Source organism: Centruroides vittatus, unplaced genomic scaffold, assembly GCF_030686945.1.
Source record: "Centruroides vittatus isolate TY-2023 unplaced genomic scaffold, ASM3068694v2 contig_936, whole genome shotgun sequence".
Lineage (NCBI taxonomy): Eukaryota > Metazoa > Arthropoda > Arachnida > Scorpiones > Buthidae > Centruroides > Centruroides vittatus.
This window is the reverse complement of record NW_027122621.1, coordinates 430406-456706: the sequence shown is the minus strand read 5'-3', so window position 1 is coordinate 456706 and position 26301 is coordinate 430406. Positions and strand designations below refer to the sequence as shown.

The following is a 26301-nucleotide window of genomic DNA, read 5'->3' as shown; positions in this document are numbered from 1 at the left end:
CATACTTTTCTGATATATGGATCATAAAATAGTTAGAATCTTTATTTATATTGAAGATTTTTCCATTTATCTTATATTAAAACTCACACTGTACTAAATAAGTAAGAAATTAGTATTAAATAATACAAATAAGATTTAATCATAAATAAAAACTCAGTCACCTCTGAAAATAATAAACATTTAGAAATGTTTGGTGCTCAAAATCAGTTTTATTTTTTATTTTTGTTTCTAACACTGACATGCAAATATATTGAAGTTTATCACAGCTATTAATTTTACAGAATAAGAAAGTTCAAAGTAAAATAACAACTAATAAAGAAAAGGCTAATATAAAATAAAATTTTTCAAATTTTTTTTATTGCATTAAAGAGCATTTAAATTTATATATTATAGGAAAAAATATGCAGTACATTTGTTTATTAATATGTTAACTTACTTGTTTGACCTGAAGGATTTTTAATTACCATTTCTTCAATAGGTTCATTCAATTGTTTTAAGTATTCTTCAACCAGATATCTGAATACTATTTAATAAATTATCATTAGAATAATTATAATTCTAAACATAATACAAAACTTCACTTACTATTACTAATAAAATTCTTACCTTCACTAACATTAAGATCATCTTTAACAGATGCCCTATAGAATCGAATTCTTAATCGTTTTGCTAATTCTTCAGCTTCTTCTCTATTATATTTATTGGTTAAAAATATTGGTTATTTGTAGGGAAAAAAAAAACTAGTTATATAATTTTGGTTAATTCTTACTTGCTTATCACTGCTTGATCTATTAAGTCAATTTTATTTTGAACAAGCACCATTATAATTTGTCCACATTCATTTTCAACCTGGAAAAATAAATTTCAATTATTATTTTTTAATATTCAAAAATTATAAACAGAAAACTACATTTGAAACTTGTTTATAAAATATTTTTAATAATTTCAATTTTTTGTGATAATAATTGTACAAATTGCATACAATTATTTAATATAGTTGCTTTCTAGTATACAAGAACACAAACCTTTCTTTTCCATGATTCTACAGCTTTAAAAGAGTCTCTATCTACAGTTGAAAATACTAGAACACATGCTTGTGCTCCTATAAATTATAAAATTTAAAATCATTACTCACCATCTGATAGTCCTTCATACAAATTATTCATTTTTATTATATTGTAATTAAAATGTCATTAATTTTATTTGTAAAGTATATTAGAAAAAATTTAAAAACTATCCATGAATATCATAAAATTAAATAACTAAATTGCTTAAAAATTTAAGTATAAGATTTTTCATGTGCCCTTCCCATGCCACTCAGTTGCTCCACTGTAGGTCTGTCCAAACCCATAATCAACTTGATAAAAAAAAATTCACAAAATACAAATTCAATCTATAACAGCTGATAATCATTTTTATTGCTTGAAATTCTCCTTAAAACAGCAGTTATTCTGAAATAAAGTTTTTAAGTCTAAGACTGCTCTTATTTATAAAAAATATTTCATCAGTCTTACCTAAATTTAATATTCTTTAATATTTAATAAAACTGTTATTGACTAGATCCTTGTCATGTTGTTATATTAAATCATTAAAAAATTGACTATATGCATGCAGATAGGATTTGTTTATTTTATCATCAACAAATAATTATTTGGTAGAATATTAATTTTGAAACAGTAGAAATAGATTATAGCTACTTGATAAAATCATTAATGCCTAATAATTAACTTACGTGAACCTATAACCGCTGTTTAAAACAAGTAACAATTAGAAATCAAATGTTTTCTTAACCCCTTTCAGGTCTTCTTCAGGAAAACGAACTGGATCTTTCTAAAATGAATACGAATATGAAAAATTTTGAACCTGATCGAATGACGTAAATTTCAAATATCCTCAGCACATCCATTCACGTGCTGTGTTTAAAAATGTTCTAAATTAATGATCCATGTGCAAAAATGGATTTTGAATCACAATTCAAAATTTGTAAATAAAAATGCACAATGTTTGAGATCATATAACCAAAATATATGTTCATGTGTTCCCGTAACATCCGTAAATAATTCTATTAAGTTAACTTTCATTAGTATAGATTGAAAAACATATTTCATCCCTCAAATTAATGCAGGTGGATGTCTTGTATGCTTTAAAAATCTCAACTGCTTCCAACCATTTGAGGTGGTCAAGTTGTGGGGTGGTGATTATTAGTTTTGCTCCTGTGAAGTCTGCCACAATATCAGGATCTGGAGAGCAATTTGGTGCATCTGTTGTGTTGTATATCTGACTTATGTTCTTTTATCCTGAACTGCATTGACCGTTTGGTTGATCCTATATACACCATATCTCTATTACACCTGTTGTCTCTGATAGGGATCCGACAGATGCCTGGCATTTTGTTTGGGTTAAAGGGGTCTTTTCCAATGCGTAATAAGTCAAAAATAGTGGGGCACCTCCTTTATGCAATGTTGACATTTTGCTTCTTTGCAACGCCAGTGCACACAGATTTCAAGAAGGGGTTGTAAGTAATAGGTATCCTCTTCTTCTCCACCCTCTGTTATCGCTCTGATTTACTGTCAGAATATTAGAGGTTTCCAGTGCCTGTTTATACCGTTTAGAGATTCTTTGTATTAGATTGTAGTATCCATGTCCCTTCTATGCAGTTTAACTCTTCACTGAGTGCTATTTGCATAGACGAATGCAAATACAGCCCTTCTAACTAACACCCGAAAGGCAGCCATCTTGTACTGAATGGGGGCACATGAGCCACTTGGTATGTAGGTGGATACTGCTGATGGTTTCCGATAGATTGATATGAAGATGTTAGACCCCTGCAATAAACTGATGTCTAAGTTCAAGAAATGGTCCCTGGTTTGGCTGTGTTGTTCTACATCCAAGCATAATCCATAAGGATTATCGTTCATTGTGTCAACAAATCGAGTGAATAATAATATCATCCACATATCTTTTGTATAGGATAATGTCTTGTAGGGAGCTTGGAAGATTTCTGCTCTCCGGTTATCTTATAACTAATTCACATAGGTCCCAGACACTGGACTGCCCATGGGGACTCCTCTAGTTTGTGTGTATACCACACCATCAAATTGGAATACAGAATTTTAACATATTAGATGGGCCAATTCCAGTACATGTTGGTGGAGTACAGTACTGTCCACTCTTGTAAAGAGGAAGTCTCTGAGAGTGCAGAAACAGGGTGGCAGTTCAATAGAGGGGTACAATGATCTGAAATCCAACACTGTAATGCAACTAGGGAAGGTTGCCTCCTTAATGTGTTTAATTAATTCCTCTGGGTTGGAGATGGTAAAAAGGTACCCATCAAGATGTGGAGTAAGGATGTTATGCATAGCCTCTCCAATTTACATGTGGGAGCCTTAGTTTTATCAATGACTAGGCGTAATTGTTGCCCTTGTTTGTGAGTTTTAACAAAGGCAAACAATTTAGGGACATCAGGAGCATTCACTATCACATTGCCCATATTTAATTTGATAGCCAATTTTGTACTGGAGTATCATTTGACTCTTGCATGTAACTTATCAACCCAGTTATTTTCAACCTCAGTGCATCTGAGTTACATTGAGGTATTCTCGTAGACTACTTTCATAGGTTTCACGTTTCATGAGCACCAATAGCCTGGCTTTGTCTGCCCTGACTAATGTAATTTTGTTTTGGCGTATCCACCTAGCTGTGCATTTAATGTTTTCTCTAAATTCGAGAACTTCCACTGAGTCCCTAGACTTTTTTATTTTGATTATATGATCTCAAACATTGTGCATTTTTATTTACAAATTCTGAATTGTAATTCAAAATCCATTTTTGCAAGTGGATGATCATTAATTTATAACATTTTTAAAGACAGCATGTGAACGGATGCACTGAGGAAACTGGAAATTCAAAACATGTTTGATTAGGTTCAAAATTTTTCGTATTCATAGTTGTTTTAGAAAGAGCCAGCTTGTTTTCCTGAAGAAGAACCTGGAAAAGGAGTTAAGAAAACATTTGATTTCTAATTGTTAATCATATTACACAGTGGTTATAGGTTTACGTAAGTTAATTATTTTGTTATATACTCTGCTATGCGGTCTGGATTTATATGATTAATGCCTGTTAAGAAGAAATGATCTGTCATTATTATTTGTCTTTTGTATTCACAAACTTTTTATTTATCTTCTTATTTCTCTGGATACAGTTAACAATTTACTTTATATTAATATATTGCATAATCAAATTAAATTATTCTGAACTAATTTCTTCCAATGTGTTCTTGAAGGAGAAACTGGATATTGTTCTGTTGCTTCCACCAAATTTCTTTTGAAGAACTAAAGGTAAAGCTGAAATATTTTTGCAACATGAGGATTCATAATCATGTAAAATAAAAATAATTTAATACACAGTGGACCATGCCTATAACAAAATTCAGGAGACTGACATTATAGCAATATTTTATTACAAGCAGACCACTGCTGTAATGAATTTGTTTTGTTTAATAAAAATGGCATGCAAGTACGATGTAACAAAACAAACTTGTTACAAGCATGTCATTTTTACTGTATAAAAAAAAAATTATTTTTATTTTCAATCAGAAATTTAAAAGTAATTTTTTTTTTTAAATGTGCATACAATTTATTATACAGTTTTTCAATTTTTCACAATTCATTTTCATTCTTTTCTTCACTTTTGAAATAGAGACAAAACCCAAATTGTAGCAAAAGCTTCATTAATTGAAAAAGATGGTTCTTCAATCTCCATTTCATTTTCTTCATTGTCATCAACTTGATCAGTCTTCAATTATGAATTCTTAATGTCTTTTACAATTTCTACATCAGTCAACAAGTCTGATGTGATCACATCATCATCACTGAATTTGTCAATAACAGATATCTTAAATTACCATCCATGCATGACATTTGTAGCATTGTGTTCTTGAATCCATTCTGAAAGGAGAATGTTGTCTTTTCCAAGTTTCAAATGGATCCAGCAATTACAAATTTGGCAGGAAAAACATTATTCCAGGCTCTTTTTAATACTGAAATCACTTCAAGAACTAACTGTCAGAGTCTTGTGTTTTTCTTTTATAATTTTTATAAGCAAAATCTTTGAATGATCCCTTAATCCACTGGCTGAATCAGACTTGTCATATTTGGAGAGAGGATGACAAACTTAATACTTTTAAATTTGAAAGTTTGGATGGATGTGCAGTGAAATTGTTTACTAGGAAAAGAATTTATAAATTGTGTATCAATTTGAGATCCCACAACTTCAAATCTTTTTGTACAATTCATAAGTCATCCAAACCTTTTTGTTACCTCAATAATTGAGAGACAATGTCTTTGTTTTCAAAATATTGTGGTTTGTTATTTTTCTGATAATCAACATCTTTCTTTTTTTGCCTATTTGTGTTTGCATAAACAGGGTGTTGTAATCTGCTTTTTCTAAAGTTTACCATCTATACATTTCTCTCTGTGAAATTTTAATATGCTACTGGGCAGTAGTCTGATAACCCATTTCATCAGAAGTAAAGACCTTTTTTATATATCCTCCAATTAGAATTGGCTAAACACTTTTAATCTAATCTTTCATCTGTGATTCATCAACATTGTTAGCTTCATCAGAAAATTTTTCTGTAAATAATGTCTTTTCTTGTAGCATAGTTTCTCTTACCAGAATGATTTCACTTAACTAGTTTGAATCACAAAGGCCAATGCATCTTCAACATCAATATATGTACATTTGAATGATTTTTTATTTTCATATTATTTTCTTCAAACAGTTTCAAAATTTGGTCCTGATTTTTTTATGATGGTTGATAAAGTAAATGGTGGGATTCCATACTTCTTAAATATGTCTATTTTTTACTTTTATTAACTTCCATGAAATCTTTATTTTAACATCAGTGGAAATATACTTTCTTTTCATACCTTTTAAAATAACCATAAAATTCAATATGATCTTGTATGTGTGGAAGTGTTCTGAACTGTGGTTTTAGCTGTAAATGAATGAGACAGATAAATTTTTACTGTACATATATTGTTTTCAAAATTGGAACTGACATGATTGACAAATGAAAATATTTTGTTTTTGAATTCATGCTGATATGATTGTCCACTGATTAACAGATGAAAACAAAGGCATTGTGTTTCCTGAATAACACAAAGCCATAAAAATAATATTGAGTCACTCAACCCCTTTCTCGTTTTTAGAATAATAATTAACAGATTCATTTACTCAGAGAAAATATTTGTTACAAATAAAAGGAAACTAACAAAGGAGTAGTAATCCATAAAGTTTTATTGTTTTGTGGTGAGCATGTGGACAAACAAGTTATACACAATAAAATAATATTTTATTAATTGCTTGCGCAGTTCTTTATACACTAAGTTCTTTAGAATCCCAACTATACAACTCCAATATATACAAAATTGGTGTGGTAAATCTTTGTACAAACAAAGGAGAGTGATATGTTTTCGCAACACTGTTCTTTGTTTATAACTTTTTCCGAAATATTAAGATTAACTTAAACAATCTTAAACTAACTTATAATCTAAAAGAAAGTAGAGAAGGAAGGGATGAGATGAAGGGTAAGAATAAAAGGAAAGAAAGTGCTGGTGGGGTACCCAGGTTTTTCTTTTCTCTGGTCTTCACTCTTCTCAAAATGGAGACTTATGTCAAATTCACTTTTAGCCGTCCTTTTCACCATCTCAGATCTGATAATTCTTAAGTATTCACCAAACTTTTGATTTTAGTGTCCGTCTATTTCAGTCGTTTCCCTGCAGACGACCTAAGATCTCCTCTACGTCTCACTCAGTGATGATGACCTGAACCTTTTCCTTTTTCCGTCTGCTTCTTCTAAACGCTAGCTCAAGAATGGTTATCTCTCTCACCAACTAGCCTCAGGGTTTTTAGATACTATTGTTTTTCAGTGTAGTTCTCCGAGAATGTGTTCCCACCAGCAGGAAGGAAAGACCATTAGAAAGTTTGATAAGAAGATATAGAACAAAAGATTAAAGAAATTTAATATTAGGCTTAACACTAAAGACATATATACAAAATTATGGCATATTGCCACAATAGAATCAATGTTCATGAGAAATAGAATATAAGCACTACTAATCAATGCTACAAACCAAATATATCATCAGAAATATGTCATTGTAATATAAGATTTTTTTCTATGCATTATTTTTAATAACAACTTACCTCTATAGTATGCTTTAGTAATAGCATCAAATTCTTCTTGGCCTGCAGTATCCCATAACATTAGTCTAACATCTTCACAATTTACCCTTTCATAATAATGAAATTAAAACTTTAATGTATTTTTAAATGTTAGTTTTTGAGCATGATTACATGGTTATAAACATACATCCAAAAAATAAGCGTAATCATTAATTTGGCCTAAATCTTGAACTACTGATCTTAGCAGCATGAAAGTTAAAACACTTTATGAAACAAAACAATTGAAATATAAAAATGTTATCAAAATTTTGTCAAACCAAAAACAACAAGAAAAAGTAATGAGCATTGTTGGAAATGTTTTTTGCACAAAAAATGATTAATATGGCTTGTAGTTGGTTTTCTGCTTGCACACACATTGCATAACAATTGCTCACGCTGGTATATTCAACATTGCTCCTAACAGTGAGCAAAATGTAATAAACAAAAGAATCTTTAAGCTACTGAAGTGTTTTTGGTGACAGCTAAAAAGATGCAACTTGTCTTCTAGAGCAGTGATTCTTAACATGGCGGTCCATAAGAAGTTTGCCAGGGGCTGCCAAATTATGCAATATTTCCTTCAGAATATAATAAAAAGAAAACTGATGTAAAACCAAATATTGTATTGAAAAGTGAAATAAGAAAGATAAAGTTTTCCTATTTAGATTTTTTATTTATTTCTTATTTCTTCCTACATACAGCTTTGTTCGTACAGAAGAAATAAATGCAAATATGTTACTTACACTGCAGTATTTGCTTCTTTTATTCCAAAGTAATTCTAAGAAACTATTAATGCTTGGAATTTTAAAAATAATTAGGAAAAATAGTAGGCTTAGTAGTAGGCTCTGAAAATTTAAATATTTTTGCAAAAGATATGCAAAATCTTTACGACAAGTTGTGGGTGTTTTAGTTTAGTTTTAGCATCGATTTTGGATCGAATAATAGTCCATTTCTTTCTTATATTGTGTGTTTAGTTTTAATTATTTATAATTAACCCATAAAAATGGGCAAAAAACAGAAAGGAACATTAGGAAATTTTTTAATGTAAGTAATCACGAACCAGAACCATCAAAAAGAAAATATAGTGAAGAAAATACTAGTGAAAGTTCTGATAATGATACAGTGAAAAATGCAACAGAAAAAACCTCAAGTCCTAAAACTAAAGGTATAAAATTAAGTAACATTAAAATTAGAAAATACGATCGTGATTATATCAAATATGGGTTTGTAAGCACAGAAGTTCAAGGAATTACAAAACCACAATGCGTCATTTGTGGTGTAGTTCTCTCCAATGAAGCAATGAAACCAAATAAATTGTTGAGGCATTTAAATTCTAAGCACAAACAATATAAAAACAAAGTGCAGGATTTTTTTATAAGAAAAAAAGACGAATAAAAAATCAAAAGACACTCATAAGTGTGACAACTACTAAAAATAAAAAATTATTAAAAGCTTCATTTATTGCAGTTCTTCATGTTGCTAAAGCAAAAAAACCATTTACAATAGCCAAAGAATTATTAAAACTTGCCATATTTAATATTTGTAAAGAACTATTTGAACCATTTGTGTCAAACAAAATTATTTAAATAGATAATGAAATAATAAAGTTATGATTTACATTTATTGTATAAAAAAATAAAGCAATAATAAAAAATCAATTTATTATAGATAATTTAACAAATATAAATTATTATTAAAAAATGGGGGTCACAAAAAAATTATGAAATATTTGGTGGGCCGCAAGTATACAAAAGTTAAGAACCACTGTTCTAGAGCATCCTACATGTTCTATGGGATTTATGTATTTATGTCCAGAGATCTTGCTGGCCAGTCTATGTGATAAATATCTTCACTGTAAAAAAGAAAAAAAAAATCATTGACAAGTACAGCCTATGTGCATGGCTTTATCATCCATGAAAATGAAATTTCTTCTACAGCATCTTGGAAAAGTCTTACAAGGGGTTTCAAAACATTGTCTCTGTACCTTCATACACTTCTGTATATAGTTTTGTTTGCCAGACGTTCTTATGTCCTGACGAACTACATTCAACATCTATTCTTTGAAATCTTGTCCAAAGTCTGGATATGATGATCTGCAGCATGTTTAGAGACAGGGACACAAATATCTGTGATTGAGCAAGCCTTCCAATTATTTTTCCTTTAATAAAATAGTTTATGTGGTGTTATCATAGTCAGTATCATACAGTAAAATAGCAGCAACTAATCTCAATGGTTAAACTGCAACAGAAACTGCTATGGTAGCACTGTTTTTATTGAGCCTGCAGATTTTGCATAACCTTATTATTTTTTAATGGCATATTCAAGTACATCTTGAGTACTTTTGTTTTCTTTATTTTTTGATTTATCTGTGGATTGAATGCTTATGCTTATTTTTCAAACATGAGTATTTTAGTATTACTATTATCAAAATAATTATTTAAAATTCATGTAATTAACCCCTTCGTACCCGCAATCGAACTGAGTTCGATCGGTTTACATAGCGTTACACAGAAAATGGTGTTTTAGACCCTCGGAGAAAAAAAATCGGCGAAAAAAAAATGTTTTTTTGGACTTTCGGATGTATTTTCAGTCCCCAAATTTTTTGAAAAATTTTTTCCCGCGCGAAAAAATTTTATTGCGATTTTAATTAACCCTTAATGATGGGCAATTAACGCTTAATTGTTTTTTTATGGGATTTTTTTATAGAACTTTATTTATCCTTCTAAACTTCTAGCGCACCGATTTTACTTCGGTAAAGTTATTTAAAGCTATTTTCTGATGTAAAAAACAACATCCAATAGTTTTTTAATTTTTTTAATTAATAGATTTTTTTATAATTACGTTTAATTAAGTCGGGGGGGTCGGAAATTTCAATTAAAATCGTAATTTTAAAAAAAAGTTTTGAAATATCCCGCCATCTAGTATTCACCCTACTTTTTACCCTTCTCCTCCCGAGAGTTTCATGAGAATGTCCCGCGAAACACAACACCAGCTGTTCTCAAGGTCATCCAGCTGTGTAAACAATGACTCATCAGTGTCAAGTTTCGCGCTAAGGCGAGAAAAAGGAAATTGTACTTTGAAGTGTTTTCTTCAAAATTAACACATTTCTTTCGTTTTTTTTTTCGTTTTTAATATTTTTTAATATAATTAAACATAATTAATTCAAAAAATTTAAAAAAGAAACGCCACGGAAGGGGTTAATGCTAAAATTATTGGTAATTTCAATTTATCTTTGTTCCTGAATTATTTTTAAAAATTTATACACAGTGTTATGTACAGTTAAACTCGGTTATAATGAATTCATGATTATAATGAGCAAAATGCCATAACAATTTTAACTTACGCATATTTCCATAATTTTCTCACAGTTATTATGAGGGTACTTCACGGATACACCGAGAAAATTTTTGGTAGTTATGTAAACACACAAACATTCATAATTGTTCAAATAGCAAGAAATGCAATACCATTCTTAGAAGAGGCCATTTGATTATAGGCCTATCACTGAACTTTCTTTTTAGAGACCATCCCCCTCCTTCTTGACTTTACAGCCCTACTCTGCCAATTACCCAATCATCACTACAACTGTACATAAAGTATACTCTAGTTAGAAACAAATCCTTATAGAAGAAAGATGTTTATAAAGAAAAGAAAATGTCTCTTGGATTACAAAAAAGTAGAAATTACTTGTGAGTCAGAACATGGTGCTAAAAATGGTGTGTGTGGAAAGTTTTCTTTGTCATCTTCTACAGTATCAACATTACAGGATCAACTGTCCACACATCAGTATACTGCAAACCATGTGCGGCCTCTATGTACATCCCTGTAGCTTCATGCGACTCATTCCCCTACAAGGCAGCAGCATTTAATGCCTTGGTTAGGAGGGCATTTTCTCATTCCTCTACCCCACAAGCTCTAGCCACTAAATTAACCCACATTAAGAGGATTGCAACCAAACACGGCTAACCATTGTTTGATTGAATGTTACCATAGCTCACTACATGCCTCTGTCGCCCATACAACCACTGACAATGGACCAGATGGTGAAACTCATGTCCCTGTCACATTTAATCCCTACATTAAATTGTTGTACACTGAAATTGCCAAAAAACACCACATGTGGATAACATACAGGGGATATTGATGATCTCTGATATCCTCCACAACGAGAAAGACTGTCCCAACCATAACAGACCTGGTGTTTATTCCATCCCTCTTAAGGACAACAGATATGACAGGGACCTTATTTATATCTTATACCTATTTATGCCTCTGATCCTGATATTGAAACTGCATTTAACCAAGCCAAGGTCATCCTAACTATACCTTACCCCGAATACATAAAATGGTTAGAGGCCATATCTATAGACCAAGCCACAATGCCACCTGCATCAACCAAAAAGATAAGCTAAATTTATCGGTTGCATGGCAGGCCCTTATGGATGACAATCTTTAATCGTCATCATCTATGCACGAAATGTGCATGCCCTTTGTAACGGCTTTCGTCAGGCAAACATTCGATTTTTTTAATTTGAATACTCACATTATAATTTTGTGTTCCATTGGTTATTCGGTATATTTCACCTAAAGAAGAACTATTCAACAGTTCGAAAATGTTAGTGATAAACTTTAATTATTTACAGAATGCACCGGTAACAGGTACCAGATAAAGTGTTGAGTTATATCCCCAGTGTTGATGTGTTGTTGACGATGTTTAATTAAATATAATTTTATTTAAATCAACTTATTTAGAATTAAAAATTAAAAGATAGATTTCATTAATTATCAGTGGTGTAGCTACAAATTTTGCTACCAGCTGCCCATTCACCCCCTAGTTATGTCTCTGTACTTCATGGAAGCAATGAGTAACAGTTATAATGAGAAAATCTTGCCTGTCCCCTAATGTTCATTACAACTGAGTTCAACCATAATTTAAGTAATTTTTAAAATCCCAGTTTATCATTATATATACAATATCAAGTATAAAACATCAATTTTTAACACAATAAAATTTATTCTCATTAAATAATTAAAACTTACTCAATTTGCCTTTCTAGGAAGTCTACACCTATAGTCTTTTTATATTCTTGTGTAAATATTCCTTTGCAATATCTTTGTATCATGCTGGATTTTCCAACTGCTCCATTTCCAACAACAACAACCTAAAAAAAAATAATTGTTTATAGAAAAAATGTAAATACATTTAATAAAACATGCAAAGATATAGAAATACTTTTTGAAGAAAGTTATTACCAACCTCATTTTAATCATACAAAACAATATCTGACTGAAGGTGAATAAAGTTGTTTTTCTTTATTATTTTTTCTTTTTAAAGAATCAAAATCATATCAATAATTCTAACATAATACAGTAGAGACTCGTAAATCGGAACCCCGGTAATCGAAATCGCCGGTAATCAGCATGATTTTCAGTTGGACTGTGTCGTGCTGAATCGAACATTTTTGATACTAAATTTACTTCTAAAGTATAATTTTCATTTAAAAAACAATAATCTTTAAAAAATTGTAAAATTTCTTAAAAATAAACGAGTTTGTAAAAATAACTCTTTTCTATCCGACTTCGAAAGAGCTAAGAACTGAGATGGAATTTGGAAATTCCATCTCAGTTCTTAGCTCTTTCGAAGTCGGATAGAAAAGAGTTATTTTTACAAACTCGTTTATTTTTAAGAAATTTTACAATTTTTTAAAGATTATTGTTTTTTAAATATACAATAACCGATCCCATTGCTTGATATTTGTTTTATAATTTTCATGTTTTTATATTCTTCAATATATAAATAAGTAATGAAATACATAACTATGTACAGTAGCAAACCGAAAATCGGAATCAATTGGGGACTGGGGTTGTTCAGATTAGGGATTTGTAAATAAATAATTTTTAACGATACGATAGCCTCGATTATTATTATAAAAATTTTCGTTAGGCTTAAAATCGACGAAAATTCAACACGAAGTGACACGCAACGGAGAAAAATTTGAACATCGGACAGGTTAATATATTTATTCGTACATAATGGGTAATCGGAACAAATCCCTAATCTGAACAACCCCAGTCCCCAATTGATTCCGATTTTCGGTTTGCTACTGTACATAGTTATGTATTTCATCACATTTTTCTCAGTATTTTCAGAAAATGTTCTATACAGGAAACATATATATATATATACATATATACTAGCAGGTAGGCCCAGCACTTGCTCGGGCAAAAGTAACGATAGCGATGATTAAGATTATTACGTTATAGTCACGAAAGAAAAAGAGTAATTTCATCAACAAATTGTGAGACCTAACCTGAGGTAGAGAATTAACTTTATGATTCACCTATCACTTAATTGGCAAACTTGTTGCGAAACAAGCCTTGGTTGTCAAAATGAGATGGCCTTCTTATTGAAGTAACAAATGGGTTTGGAGGGACTTATATTTAGTGATGAAAATGATGGCAACGTAAGATTGCAAGATCTTGTCTCCTATCGTCAGGGACCTGACACCAGGTTATCAGTTTTCTATAATGCGGATAACCACATGTTTAAATATTCTCGCGGAAAGGAGTGTGTCGAGTGAGCGTGAACCACATCAAGTGGGAGTGTACTGAAAAGATGAGTCATGCATTTAACAAACAAAACAAATTTAATATAATCAAAATAAACGGAAGTTACAATAAATTGATATAAAATTATGATTAACATATACACCAAACAAATCTAGGCCTAAATGTAGAACTATCTTAGATTCTAACCTGACTTGAGGATGGAGTTTCTATACGCGTGAGAGAGATTTACATCGATCTATTTAAATTATACTACCTCAGTAGTTGATCTATTTGATTACATATTCTTCTTGTTGGGAGAGGAACTTGAGGAAATACACTTTATAAGCACACAAAATCATATCCCATCTCTATGTGGGTTATTCTTCATATGATAAACATGGCGAATTCAGGTCTAGTCGTACCTCCAATGAACTGCGCTATGTGAATAGTTCGGATCATAGATAAACCTCCGATGAACTGCGCAAAAAGGCGGGAAAAACATCCCTTTTTATAAGGAACGGACGGCTTTAATAGACGGCCAAGTAACGTGTACAAAAGCCACATCTGAATCAGACAAGAGTCGGCTGTCTAAGGGAAGTTCATTCAACTTCCTTTTTCTTTCAAAACGAAAGCACCATACATCCATTGATAAAATTTTGTTGAAGTTTTAAATTTAACTGTAAATGATATGTAAAACAATAATTTTACAAATAATCCTCTAATTAACCCTAAATCTTGACCTTGATGTGAGATCGTCACAAAACTAAGTGCAGTGGTGCCTCGTATAACGTACGCCTCAAATAACGGACGCTGTGAACAACGGACTTTCTGTTTGGCCATTACGTAACTCAAGCAACGGACTGGCTGCGAACAACGGACTTTCCGGCATAATTGGCGACTGCTCCATGGGTGCGTTAGTGTTTTCCTAACATACTAAACAAACGTAACCGGAGACGTAGTAGCGGAGCTCTGCGTCTCCGCTACTACGGGAGTGCGCTGCTGTTTGTAGGCATTTAGGAACGACGGTGAAAGAAAGATGGCAGCGCTCGCACTATCGATAGTATCGTGATGGAGGAATCTATAATTCTAAAATATGAGCTTTTAAAGGCAAAAGAAGAGTCCCAATTGTAAAATTTAACCATAAAATGGATTATTTGCTGAAAGAGCATTCAAAATAGCCATGAAAAAAATTAGAATGCCGGCTACCATTCGAAAAAATTCATAAAGACACCTACATCACCGCGTGCACTAACTTGCGCTTTCACAATTTTTAAATTTTCATTCATAAAACCACACAATGGACCCGGAAACGAAACTATCTGAGCCACGGAAGACACCATGTTGCTTTTTACCGTAAACTACAAGCGGCCGTTTTTGCCGTTCGACGGCGCACACTCCCACCAGAATTTAGGAACGCGTTCCGCAGGAATTTTTAAACGAATGTCACTCGCGCAGAGTTACGGGGAGGAATAAAAGAACGCACCCCATGTTCATTTTTTTATGACACAGTATGGTTATTTTATGCTGCAGAACGAATTAGATGTTTTAACATGTATTTCTATGGGAAAATGCGTTTCGTATAACGAACGTTTCACTTAACGGACGTGCACCTGGAACGGATTAAGTACGTTATATGAGGCACCACTGTATTTCTGAAGAATGGTCGAATTTGAAAATCAAATGTTCTAATATTGTTCAATTTTCATGTGTTCTGATTATATCGTTCAATTTTCATCGAATGTTCTAAAGAAGAAAAGTCGAGAAAAACCGAACTAATCTGTTTAAATTTGAAAATTGAATGTGTTCTAACTTATTACTCTTTTTCTTTTTTTTCTCCAGCGACCGTAAATCTTGCATGTCGTTTTCTCTTGTTCTCCATTGTTACTTAACACTATCATTGTTACTTAACACTTTGGTACTTAAATTTGGTGCCCTGTGTACCAAATTTCAACTTTCAACTCCTAATCGTTTTAGAAAAAATTAAGATTATTACGTTATAGTCAACCTTACCCGTTTTCACAGAATGCAAGAATTGGGTCCCCCGTTTCAAGACTAATTACAGAATTTTTAGATGGGTCTAAAAATATGTTCAATTTCCAGCAAAAATGTAAAAAAAATAACTGCATCTGTGTCTTGCACATCGCTTTTCTCTTAACAGTTCCATTGTTATGTAACACTTCCATTATTGACACATTCATTGTTGACACTTACATGGTTACTTAACACTCTGTTGTTACTTAACAGTTCCATTGTTACTTAACACTTCCACTGTTGATGGAAGTGTTAAGCCTTAATCCTGTCCCTCTCCCCATGGGGAGGAATTTCGAAAAATCCCTTCTTAGTGTGTGTTCTCGAGATGTACCCTAACTGTGTACCAAATTTCAACTTTCAACTCCTAACCGTTTGGGCTCTGCACTGATTATTATTATTATTATTATTATCAACTTGTCTCGATTATATATATACATTCAAAAAGTTCCTGAACTTTTTGAATAGCACACCTCCAGTTGGTTATTTTTTAACCTTCAATCCGTTTGTTGATATCTTGTTTTGGTGATTAGTTACAGCTGTTTATGGGGTTCGGCAAAAAACTGGATCTGTGGAAATGAGCTTTTTGAAGGAGCAGTGTTCTGTGAAATTCTGTGTGTAACTCAGGAAATCCCTCATGGAAACTTCCCACAGGTGGGTGAAATATCCCCCCCACCCCAAAAAAGCTCAACAAGTTCACTCAAATGTTAAGGTGATGTTGACTGTTTTTTCGACGCAAAGGGGATTGTGCATCACAAATACCTACCTACAGGCCAGACAGTCAACATGGAATACTACCTGGGGGTTATGAAATGCCTAAGAGGGCATTCAGGCAAAAATGGCCCAAACTTTAGAGGAGCAGCAAGTGTTTTTTTCCACCACAACAACGTGCTGGCTCATTCATCCCTCAGAATTTGTGAATTTTTGGCCAAACACAAGACTGCTGTGCTTCTCCACCCCCCTACTCTTCTGACCTGGTGCGATGCGACTTTTTCCTGTTCCCTGAACTAAAAACCCCACTCAAAGAAAAGAGATTTGCCACCATTCCAGAGATAAAGACAAATTCGATGGAGGAGCTTATGATCATTCCAGAAGAATCCAGGACTGTTTCAAAAAGTGAAAACACTGTTGGGATAAGTGTATGCATTGGGGAGGAGACTACTTTGAAGGGGACCCTGACCAATAAATTGTAAGTGAAGTACTTTTTTTTGTAATAAATAAAGTTTGAGATCTTTTTGAACAGACCTCATGTATATATATATACATGAAGTCTATATTTCAAATATATATACATATATATTTCGAAACAAATTCAGTTGTCATAATATAAAAGTTAGTTAAATGTAATACTTGTTTATACACCATAAGATTGGTGCACTTATTCTAATAAAAAAAAGAGAAAAACCACTACATGGCCTCTCTACCATGATAAAAAAATGTGTAGAGCGTGATTCTGCTAGCGTTATTATTCTATCACGTCACAAAAGATGGCGTTAGTGCAATGAGAGTTCTTAATAGAAACTGCCAAATTGAAGCCAAATTCAAAACTCCGCCACACAATGAGATCAAAAAATAAAAATAAGATTATTACATAAGACAAGATCTATGAGGGCTGTTCGGAAAGTTTGTGACCTCGAATAAAACAACAAACAAAATAATGTTAAAACTTTTTTTATTTTTCAATATAGTTTCCTTTATTAGCAATGCACTTATTCCAGCGATGTTCTAGCTTTTTTATGCCATCACAATAGGTCGATTTGTCAAGGTGTGCAAAATACTCATTCACTTCAGAGATGACTTCGTCATTTGAGTGGAATCTCTTTCCAGCCAAAAATTTTTTTAGGTTTGGAAAAAGGTGGAAGTCACTGGGGACCAAATCAGGTGAGTACGGTGGATGTGGAACTAATTGGAAGCGAAGTTCATTTATCTTTTGTTCGGTGATTCTGGCGGAATATGCAGGTGCATATCGTGGTGGAACGGAACCCTTTTTCTTCTTCAAGTGTTGCCTCTTTTCTTCGATTTCTTTCTTCAGTTTTTCCAAAAGTTCACAGTAATAGACAGCATTAATGGTCTTTCCTCTTTCTAGGTAGTCAATAAAGATGATGCCTTTAGCATCCCAAAAAACCGAAGCTATCACTTTCCCCGCTGATGGAACTGTCTTTGCCTTCTTTGGTGGTGGCGAACTGTGGTGTTTCCACTGCTTCGACTGTTCTTTTGTTTCAGGAGTGTAGTAGTGGATCCACATTTCATCAGTAGTCACAAACCAATGCAAGAAATCCTGTGGATTTTTCTGGTAGAAGTCCAAACATTCCTTTGACATCAAAGTGCAAACACAATTTTGCTCGGTGGTCAGCAGATGTGACAACAACCTTGCTGAGACCTTCGTCATACCCAAATTTTCGGTTAAGATGTGGTGCACTCGATCGACAGAGATGCCTGTTGTCTCAGCTATCTCATACGTTTTCAAACGGTGATCTGCTAACACAAAATCGTGAACTTTGTCGATATTTTCTTCAGTGACAGCAGTTGACGGCCGTCCGCTGCGAGGGTCATCTTCCGCACTCTCTCTGCCAGACTTAAAAAGGGCTATCCATTTTTTCACAGTGGTGTACGAAGGAGCAGACTCTTCCAAAACTTCATCCATGTCAGCTTTGATTTGAGATGGGGTAAACCCTTTTTTCGTCAGGTATTTTATGACCGCACGAGTCTCCGTCTTCTCCATTTTTGACAAAGCACTTGCACACTAACTATCTGCTAAGCGGTCGTGGCAAAACTTTACGACAAATCAAGCGGAAATTGGTATTGTATCTTTAGCAAAGATGTCTGAATAATTCCCGCCAAAAATTAAACTGATCGCAGCACCACATATAGGCAAGGCTGCAAACTTTCTGAACAGCCCTCGTATTGCCCCATACCTGAGTAAGAAATCATAAGAAATCCTTGACCCCCACCCACCCCAAAATATCTTACGTAATTTATGGACAGCCCCCTAAATTAAAGTAATGACAATCACAGATGTCATCCTGAAATTTTGAGTATCTAAGTGGGATTATTTTCATATAATCTCTGTTTAGCCCATATGTGTTTTTATGCAATTTGCTATGAAGCTCAGGCTAATAAACAAGTTATCCCCTTGGATTAGGTTGACAGGGTAAAATGTTTTTTCTTTACAGTCAGACAGCATCCATTTAAGTTTAAACAATAAACAACTAAAAGCCCAATGCATATAATGAAATAACCAATGATTGCCTTAAATATCGGGCTATAATCTGGCTAATTAAATGATTGATGAAATAATTTGCCACTAGAGGCAGATGTTAGGTGTGATCTCTTAACTAAATTAATAATTATAATTTAAATAAATAGTGACCAATTACTTTATATCAATCATTTAATTAGCCACATAATAGCTCAATATTTAAAGTGATCATTGGTTATTTCATTTATTAAGTTTAACAGAACATTTTATTCATCAATAGGTCCCATTAAAATAAAAAAATCACTGTTTTATGATTTAAACACTAAATTTATATATATTTATTTATTAGTTATTGATACAAGTACAAGTACTCCAATACAAGAGGGAAAGAAAAACAAAATTTATAAAATAAGCACACACATAAAGGTTAGAGATTTTTAATTATTTTTCAATAAAACAAAAAAATTTTTACACATTTATGTGAATACTTTTTAATATGTACTTATTGTAGACATGTGAAAATATTTTTTAAACCTATTTACATAAATTATATATCAATTAACAAATTACATAACAAATTGTAAATAGCATAAAATTTTTATTCTGCAGTTATATTTAGTTACTTTATGCCTTTTTATTTTCATTTCTGGAACTGTTAAAATTTAATAAAACAATTTAACACTTCCTAGCTCAGTGGTTCTTAAAGTGTGCACTGCAGTGCCCTAGGAAGCCACAGCATCCTCATAGGGGCACCGTGAAATATTATAAAATGTTCATAATTTTACTTCCACTTTTATTTCAATGTGATATGATGTGACATCTAGCAGACCTGGTGCAAATCATTAACTCAGTAATAAAGGTGGCACATACAATTGCAAAATGTAAAAAGCCTCATACCATTGCAGAAAAACTCATTCTACCAGCTGCTGTAGATATGGAGAACATTATGACCAGTAAATTTGCTGGGAAGTAGGTTTCAAAAGTGCCTTTGTCCAATAACACCATCAGTCGCAGAATACAGCACACTGCAAAAAAACCTCCAATGTACAGTTAATTGAAAATAAGAAAATGGAAGGGTTTGCAGTTTGATGAAGTCACAGATAATAATAATGATGCTCTCTTGATTTGCTACATACAGTTTATAGGTAGTAATAACATTGTAGAAGATCATCTCTTTTGTAAAAGTATCACTGCTGGTGTAAGGCTCACAACTTGTTCGAGATCTTTGATACTTGTATTTTTATATCCAAAAATAATTTGGAGTGGACCAAATACATTGATATCTGTACTGATGGTGCTTGTTCTATGTCCAAGTGTTATGGAGGATTGCAAGACTTTTTCGGAGCAAAGACCCCGATGCACTGTGGACCCATTGCATTATTCACAGGGAAGCACCCACATCAAAATATCTGAGTCCTGCATTGAACCAGGCCTTAGAATATGTATTAAATGTAGTAAACTTTATAAAAATGCAGCTGTTAAAGGTAAGATTTTTCAGAAAACTATGTAAGGATATGGGATCTGAGCGCACATCTTTGTTGTACTACAGCACTTTGAGAAAGTACAAAACATTACCACAAGAAAGCAATGGCTCTCTCGAGGTAATGTTTTCTCTTGTACTCTCGTACATTTAAACTGCAACAGGAAATTTATATTTTTCTTAAAGAGAAAGACCACAAATATGCTGAAAATTTTGTGAAAATGAAGATTGTTTGGTAAAACTAGCATACTTTTATGATATTTTTGAAAAGCTGAATGCTCTGAATCTCTCCCTGCATGTATCTTTTAAAAGCGATTGAGAAAATTTCACCTTTTATAAAAAAATTAAAACTATGAAAAAGAAAAATAAATGAAGATGGAGGAAAAGAATACTTCTCCTTGTTGCAACAGTTTTTGACCTCCAACAGAATTGATTTCTCTCAAGATATGAAATCTATTTTTGAAGAACATTTATCATAGCTTATCACCTGGTTTGAGAAATATTTTCAGAATGATATCAATAAATTTTCATGGATTCAAGATCCATTTAATGCCAGTGCTCTGTCTGAATTTACTGCTGCAGAAAAAGAGTGTCTTATTGAGATGTTTTGCGACAATAGGTTGAAAACAAAATTTAGCAGTATGCAATTAACTGAATTTTGGATATCAGTAAAAGATGAATATCCCTTCTGCATGGTAAAGCTCAGAGAAACTTAATTCCATTTGCAACTTCTTATTTGTGCAAGTATGTTGCTGTGATAAAAACTAAGCATTGCACAAAAATCAATGTGGAGAAGGAAATGAGAGTGGCTGTGTCCAGTTTGATTCCAAGATTTGAGAAAATATGCAGTGATTAACAGGCTCATTTATCCCACTAATTATAATTAATTAAATTTGTTCAATAAAATTTGTTATTATCTTAAATATGTGTTTTATTTATTTTTTACTTAATGTCCTAACTCTCTAATTTAAAAAAATATTGGCCATTTCACTATTTCGCAGATTGTAGTTGTTAGAATTTGACATAGGGCGCCTTGGAAAAATCTGGATTTAGCAAAGGCATTGAGAATCAAAAAAGTTTGGGAATCACTGTCCTAGTTAACTAGCTAATTTGCTTAAATATAATTTTCATCCCAAAAAATATTTGAAATTATAAATAATAGTTTTAATATATATAAATAAAAATTCATAATAAATTTGTTTTCTGAATGCATTATATAAAAATTTTATGAATTTGTAAAATTAAACTATTATGACATCATTAATTTGTATAAATGATTTTTTTAGATGTACTGGTCAACAGTAACTGACATGGTGTAATTGCTATATTACAAGTCATTTAAGCATTGATTAAGCACTTCGTTCTGCTAGATTTTTCCCCTTTTAATCAAGTTGAGACTATTTTGGTAATTTTTTCGTCTGATAGAGATTATTACTACCAAAATTGAAGACAAAGTCTGCCTGAAATTTGAGACTAATTGTATTTTGTTGATTTTTGCACATTTAACAACTGGAACTTTTGTCATTGTTAAATGCAAGTAACTACTTTTAATAGTTTCTTGCTTTTTAAAGACTCTAAATTCCTATAAAAATTCTTTGTTTTTTTTATTCAGAAGTCATTTGTTTAAATCTTGTAAAATGAGAATTATTTCTTACCTTAATTGCTGTTTCTATGTCTTCTTCTCGCATGATTGTTTTCAAAATTTAATTTTCCAAGGCATTTTCAAAACTCCATTAGATTTAAAGTTTCAATTTAATCTGAAATAATAAATTTAAATTATATACAGAATACTATATATAGACATTGGAAATACTTTGTTTTTGAAATATTCCCTTAAGAACTCCAATTTGCAATTAGTCTTCACCAGCCTTAATGTTAACTTTCTATACTTCCTGTAATAGTCAACTGGTTCTGCCATACTAACATTAAACTGAACGTGCTCAGCAAATAATTACTTTATCACAACACACCTTTCTTGTTGCTGAGATAGTTTTGTTGAAAACTACTGTTTTCAGCCTTTTCTATCGGCCATCCTCAGGCTTAACGAGAGAATTGGAACATTGGAGTTCCATTAAATAGAATGCATATGTTCAAATTCAAAAAATTGACAATGGAAAAATAAGAAGATAAGTGAAAAAAATATATATATATATATATATATACACAAATACAAATATACAATAAAAAAGCAAAGTCAGATGTAGTAATAGAAATAAAAAATAAAAATAAATCCACTAATAATACTTTAAATAAACATTGAAATAAATTGTTAAGGTATAATTGATGAAACATAACAATACACTAAGGTAAGATTATGAGTTCATGGCAAACTTTTTGACTATGAATTTCCAAGCCATTGGTAGGCCTTTTGCGTCCCTTGCATTTATGCATGCCTCTTCGAGTTTGCTCTTGTAAATTTCAATTTTTTCAGCTGTCTTTGCTAACATTGGAAAGAGCAAGGGTTTGACAATAACTGCTTCATCCCATTTTACTATCAATTCTTGGGTCTGTGCCATCTGGGAAAGTACAATGGGTGATCGGTTAACGAACACAATCTGTTCCAAGACTTTGTTCACTATCTGAATTGTTCATTAACTGATTATCAATTTACCACAGGTTTTTATGGGAATTTGATTCATTCATTCTGGAGACTCCAAAAAATAAAAAAATATATACTTTCTTACTACGTTTATTTATATGTAATAATAAAAATACATATATACACAGTCTTGCATTTTTATTAGTCATGTTTTTCCATTTGTGGGGGTTAAAGAATCTGTCTAATGTCAATTGCTCTTCTCTCTTCTTCAGGATTTTTCAGAAGTAATTAATAGCATTGTAATTGTAGAGATCGTCAAGCCTATTAACTTCATCTTGGTTTGGATGCCATTCTAAGACAGTTGACCATTATTCTGACATCCTCCCACTTCTTCAAAAGATCTTTAATAGCAGATATTGGCATTAATCCTCTTTTTCAGAAGAAAACCTATCTTGCCAAGTTTCTTGGTGTTCTTCATTCAAGAGTTCTTGGTGTTCTTCTGTCATCAGATCTGTTTCAGGTTCCATTATGAGCTCTTCAATGTTCTTTATTTCTCAGATGCGAGTTTTGTTACTCCTTTAGCTGCTTAATTATACTGTATCTTTCTTACATAAGACTGAACTGCAGCCTATTGTAGATCTGTATAGAGTCTGGTATGTAGTGTGCAACTTAGGCTCCACTATTGATCGGCTTTTCTCGATGAGTTTTGCTTCAATACTGAATATCTATAAATCGTTGAAATTGGCATTTTAAGCTCTAAATGTACGTGAAAAATTTTACTGATTGGTAATTTCCAATTTATCAGCGATTAAATATTTGGAACTTTGTCAGCCCCCATCGGACCCCCGTGTGTGTCTTTCTCAAACTTTTGATGGCTTTGCTAAGTATGGCAGGTATGTTACATACTGTCCAAATTTGGTTTCAATTCATCAAGTGATAGCTGAGTAATATCAACTTGAAATAAGTAAATAAGTACTGTTAAACAAAGGACTTGGTGCCTCCATGTGGTAAGTGCAGCCATTCAGCGTGGTTTAGCTGTGTGGCGTGTGGCTTTTAGCGGTTCTGGTGGCTGTTTTCTGGGACTTTGAGAATGGTATCTGGGGTGTTTTACCCTACTGTCAGCCATGCTTAGCGTCAGCCATGCTTAGGAAGCGTCCAGTGTTTTCGTTTTCTTACTCTTCTTACTTTTGGGATTAGCCATTCAGCATGTTTGGCACCGATTCAGCATGAATGTGTTTCCTGGAAGTTCCAAGGACCTCGTCACGTCAATGCTCCATCTCAGTAACAGGGAGATACCTCTGTTTGCATACAATACTATGGATTGGTTCAGACTGTTTTTCTAGTAAGGGATTAGCTTCAAGCCACTTGGCTTGGTTCATCAGGTCTTGCACAATTTTGGTATTTGCTGTGAGTTCCCCCTTCTCATATGGCAAAGCAATCAAATGTGGATGTATTAGGAAGTCTGACCCATAGTGGTTCGGAACAACCAAATGTAGATTATGTGGAAGAAGAACTTCTCTCTAATATCAAATCTTGTTTAGAAACAATCATGACAAGAATTCCTAACAATACTAGTCAGAATGTCAGAAGCAATGAAAGAGCAGTAATCCATATTGCAGCAATAAGAATGCATGTGGCAGCAAATCAGTTGTTTGGTATCATTCTTGAAATGAGGCAAAAGGAAGTCATTGCGACACCTCAGATAACCCCTCAGCTATATTCAGATATAGTAAAGAAAAGCAGCAAAAAGGCCAGCAGGGAAACAAGACTAATTAATGGAAATGCAGGTAGACAGGAGGAGTGGATGTCAACAAAGGAGATGCCCACAGGTTAATCATCTCCTCAGTAGAAGCTCAGAACAAGTCAAAGCCGGTGACAGAGGAGTTAAATGGCATTGCTTCAAGAAAACACATCACCAAGGGAAATAGGCCTAAATATTGGTAACATTAGGCCATTTCCAAGTGGTGATTTCTCCTTGGAGGTGAAAACATATAAAGATACCATGGCCTTAAAAGTGGCAATAGAAAAGAATACCCAGTTAGCTGAAAAAATAGAGGTAAGGGAAAAAAAAAGTTTCCAAGGATAATCCTTCTGAATCTACCACAAGATCTGCAAAGTGAGGAACTGATGGAGGATCTTTTCATCTACCAGAACTCAAAGGTAAGTGAGCAATATTCTATGAAGTCCTTCAAGGCAGAGTGCTCTTTAGTGAGGTTCATCACCCCAAAACACAGAACGTGCAGCATACCATCTTCTCAGTATCCCCTAATTTGAGACGCAGGTTCATTGAAACTGGGCATGTAGCAATAGGTTGGAATTCGATAATGGTGGATGACCACATACCAATATTAAGGTGTTTTAACTGCTGTGGATATGGGCACATATCTACTAGATGTGATTTAAGGCATAAATGTAGCCACTGTGGGCATAAGCATAGATCATTAAAGGATTGTCCAAATTGAGACAAAGAGCCAAAATGCTCCAACTGTGCCAAATTTAATAAGGATATTTCCATAAATGTCTGTCTCTTTAATCCAAATAAAAAGTAATTTCGGTAGACTATCACACAGCCATCAGGTTAGGTACTTCTTTTATTATATTTCCATATGCATTTCAGGCTTATTTAATTTCTAATCCCTTCTTCAGTGCAATTCTAACAAGGAGCTCACTGTTTTTTTATGAAAATTTTCATCCCATTCATATACTTCTGGTTCTGTTTTCACCAACCATGGTCATATATCGGATAATATTAAAAAAATTTTTTAAATATGACAATAAAATTCACAAAGGAAATCTTATTTAAGGAAAAATTTTTAATATTATCTGATATACGCCCATGGTTTGTGAAACAGAACCAGAAGTATCATATGAATGGGATGAAAAATTTTCATAATAAAATGGTGAGCCCCTTGTTAGAATTGCACTGAAGGAGGACTTAGAAATTAAATAAGCCTGAAATGCATATGGAAATATAATAAAAGAAGTACCTAACCTGATGGCTATGTGATAGTCTATTAAAATTATTTTTTATTTGGATTGAAGAGACAGACATTTACGAAAATATATAAAACAGCTACCATATTGGATATTTGCATTAATAAGGATAACCCAACAAGTAAAAAACTAGATACAGATCATAATGCCTTTGCTGCAAACTGCCGCTGCATGAAATGGTACAAAACTCAAGTGATAGCTAACACGAGTTATTAAAGGGCCCTCCCTGTATCTGTGTAACCCTAATAATGGCTAGTATGACTGCAACGAAGCTCCACAGCATCTCTG

The 26301-nt window shown here is 32.7% G+C and overlaps 1 protein-coding gene across 1 annotated transcript in view; it reads right to left on the bottom strand.

Annotated features, from left to right (window-relative positions):
• Positions 1-26301, bottom strand: part of Rab23 (RAS oncogene family member Rab23) — a 46099-nt gene that overhangs the window by 1558 nt on the left and 18240 nt on the right. Inside the window, exons 2-8 of the mRNA XM_067282016.1 lie at positions 22136-22237; positions 12265-12386; positions 7210-7295; positions 1026-1102; positions 770-849; positions 607-689; positions 437-523 (exon numbers count right to left, since the gene is read on the bottom strand). Coding sequence (XP_067138117.1) covers positions 437-523; positions 607-689; positions 770-849; positions 1026-1102; positions 7210-7295; positions 12265-12386; positions 22136-22168 — 568 coding nt within the window. The 5' untranslated portion in view covers positions 22169-22237. The remainder of the gene's footprint in view (positions 1-436; positions 524-606; positions 690-769; positions 850-1025; positions 1103-7209; positions 7296-12264; positions 12387-22135; positions 22238-26301) is intronic.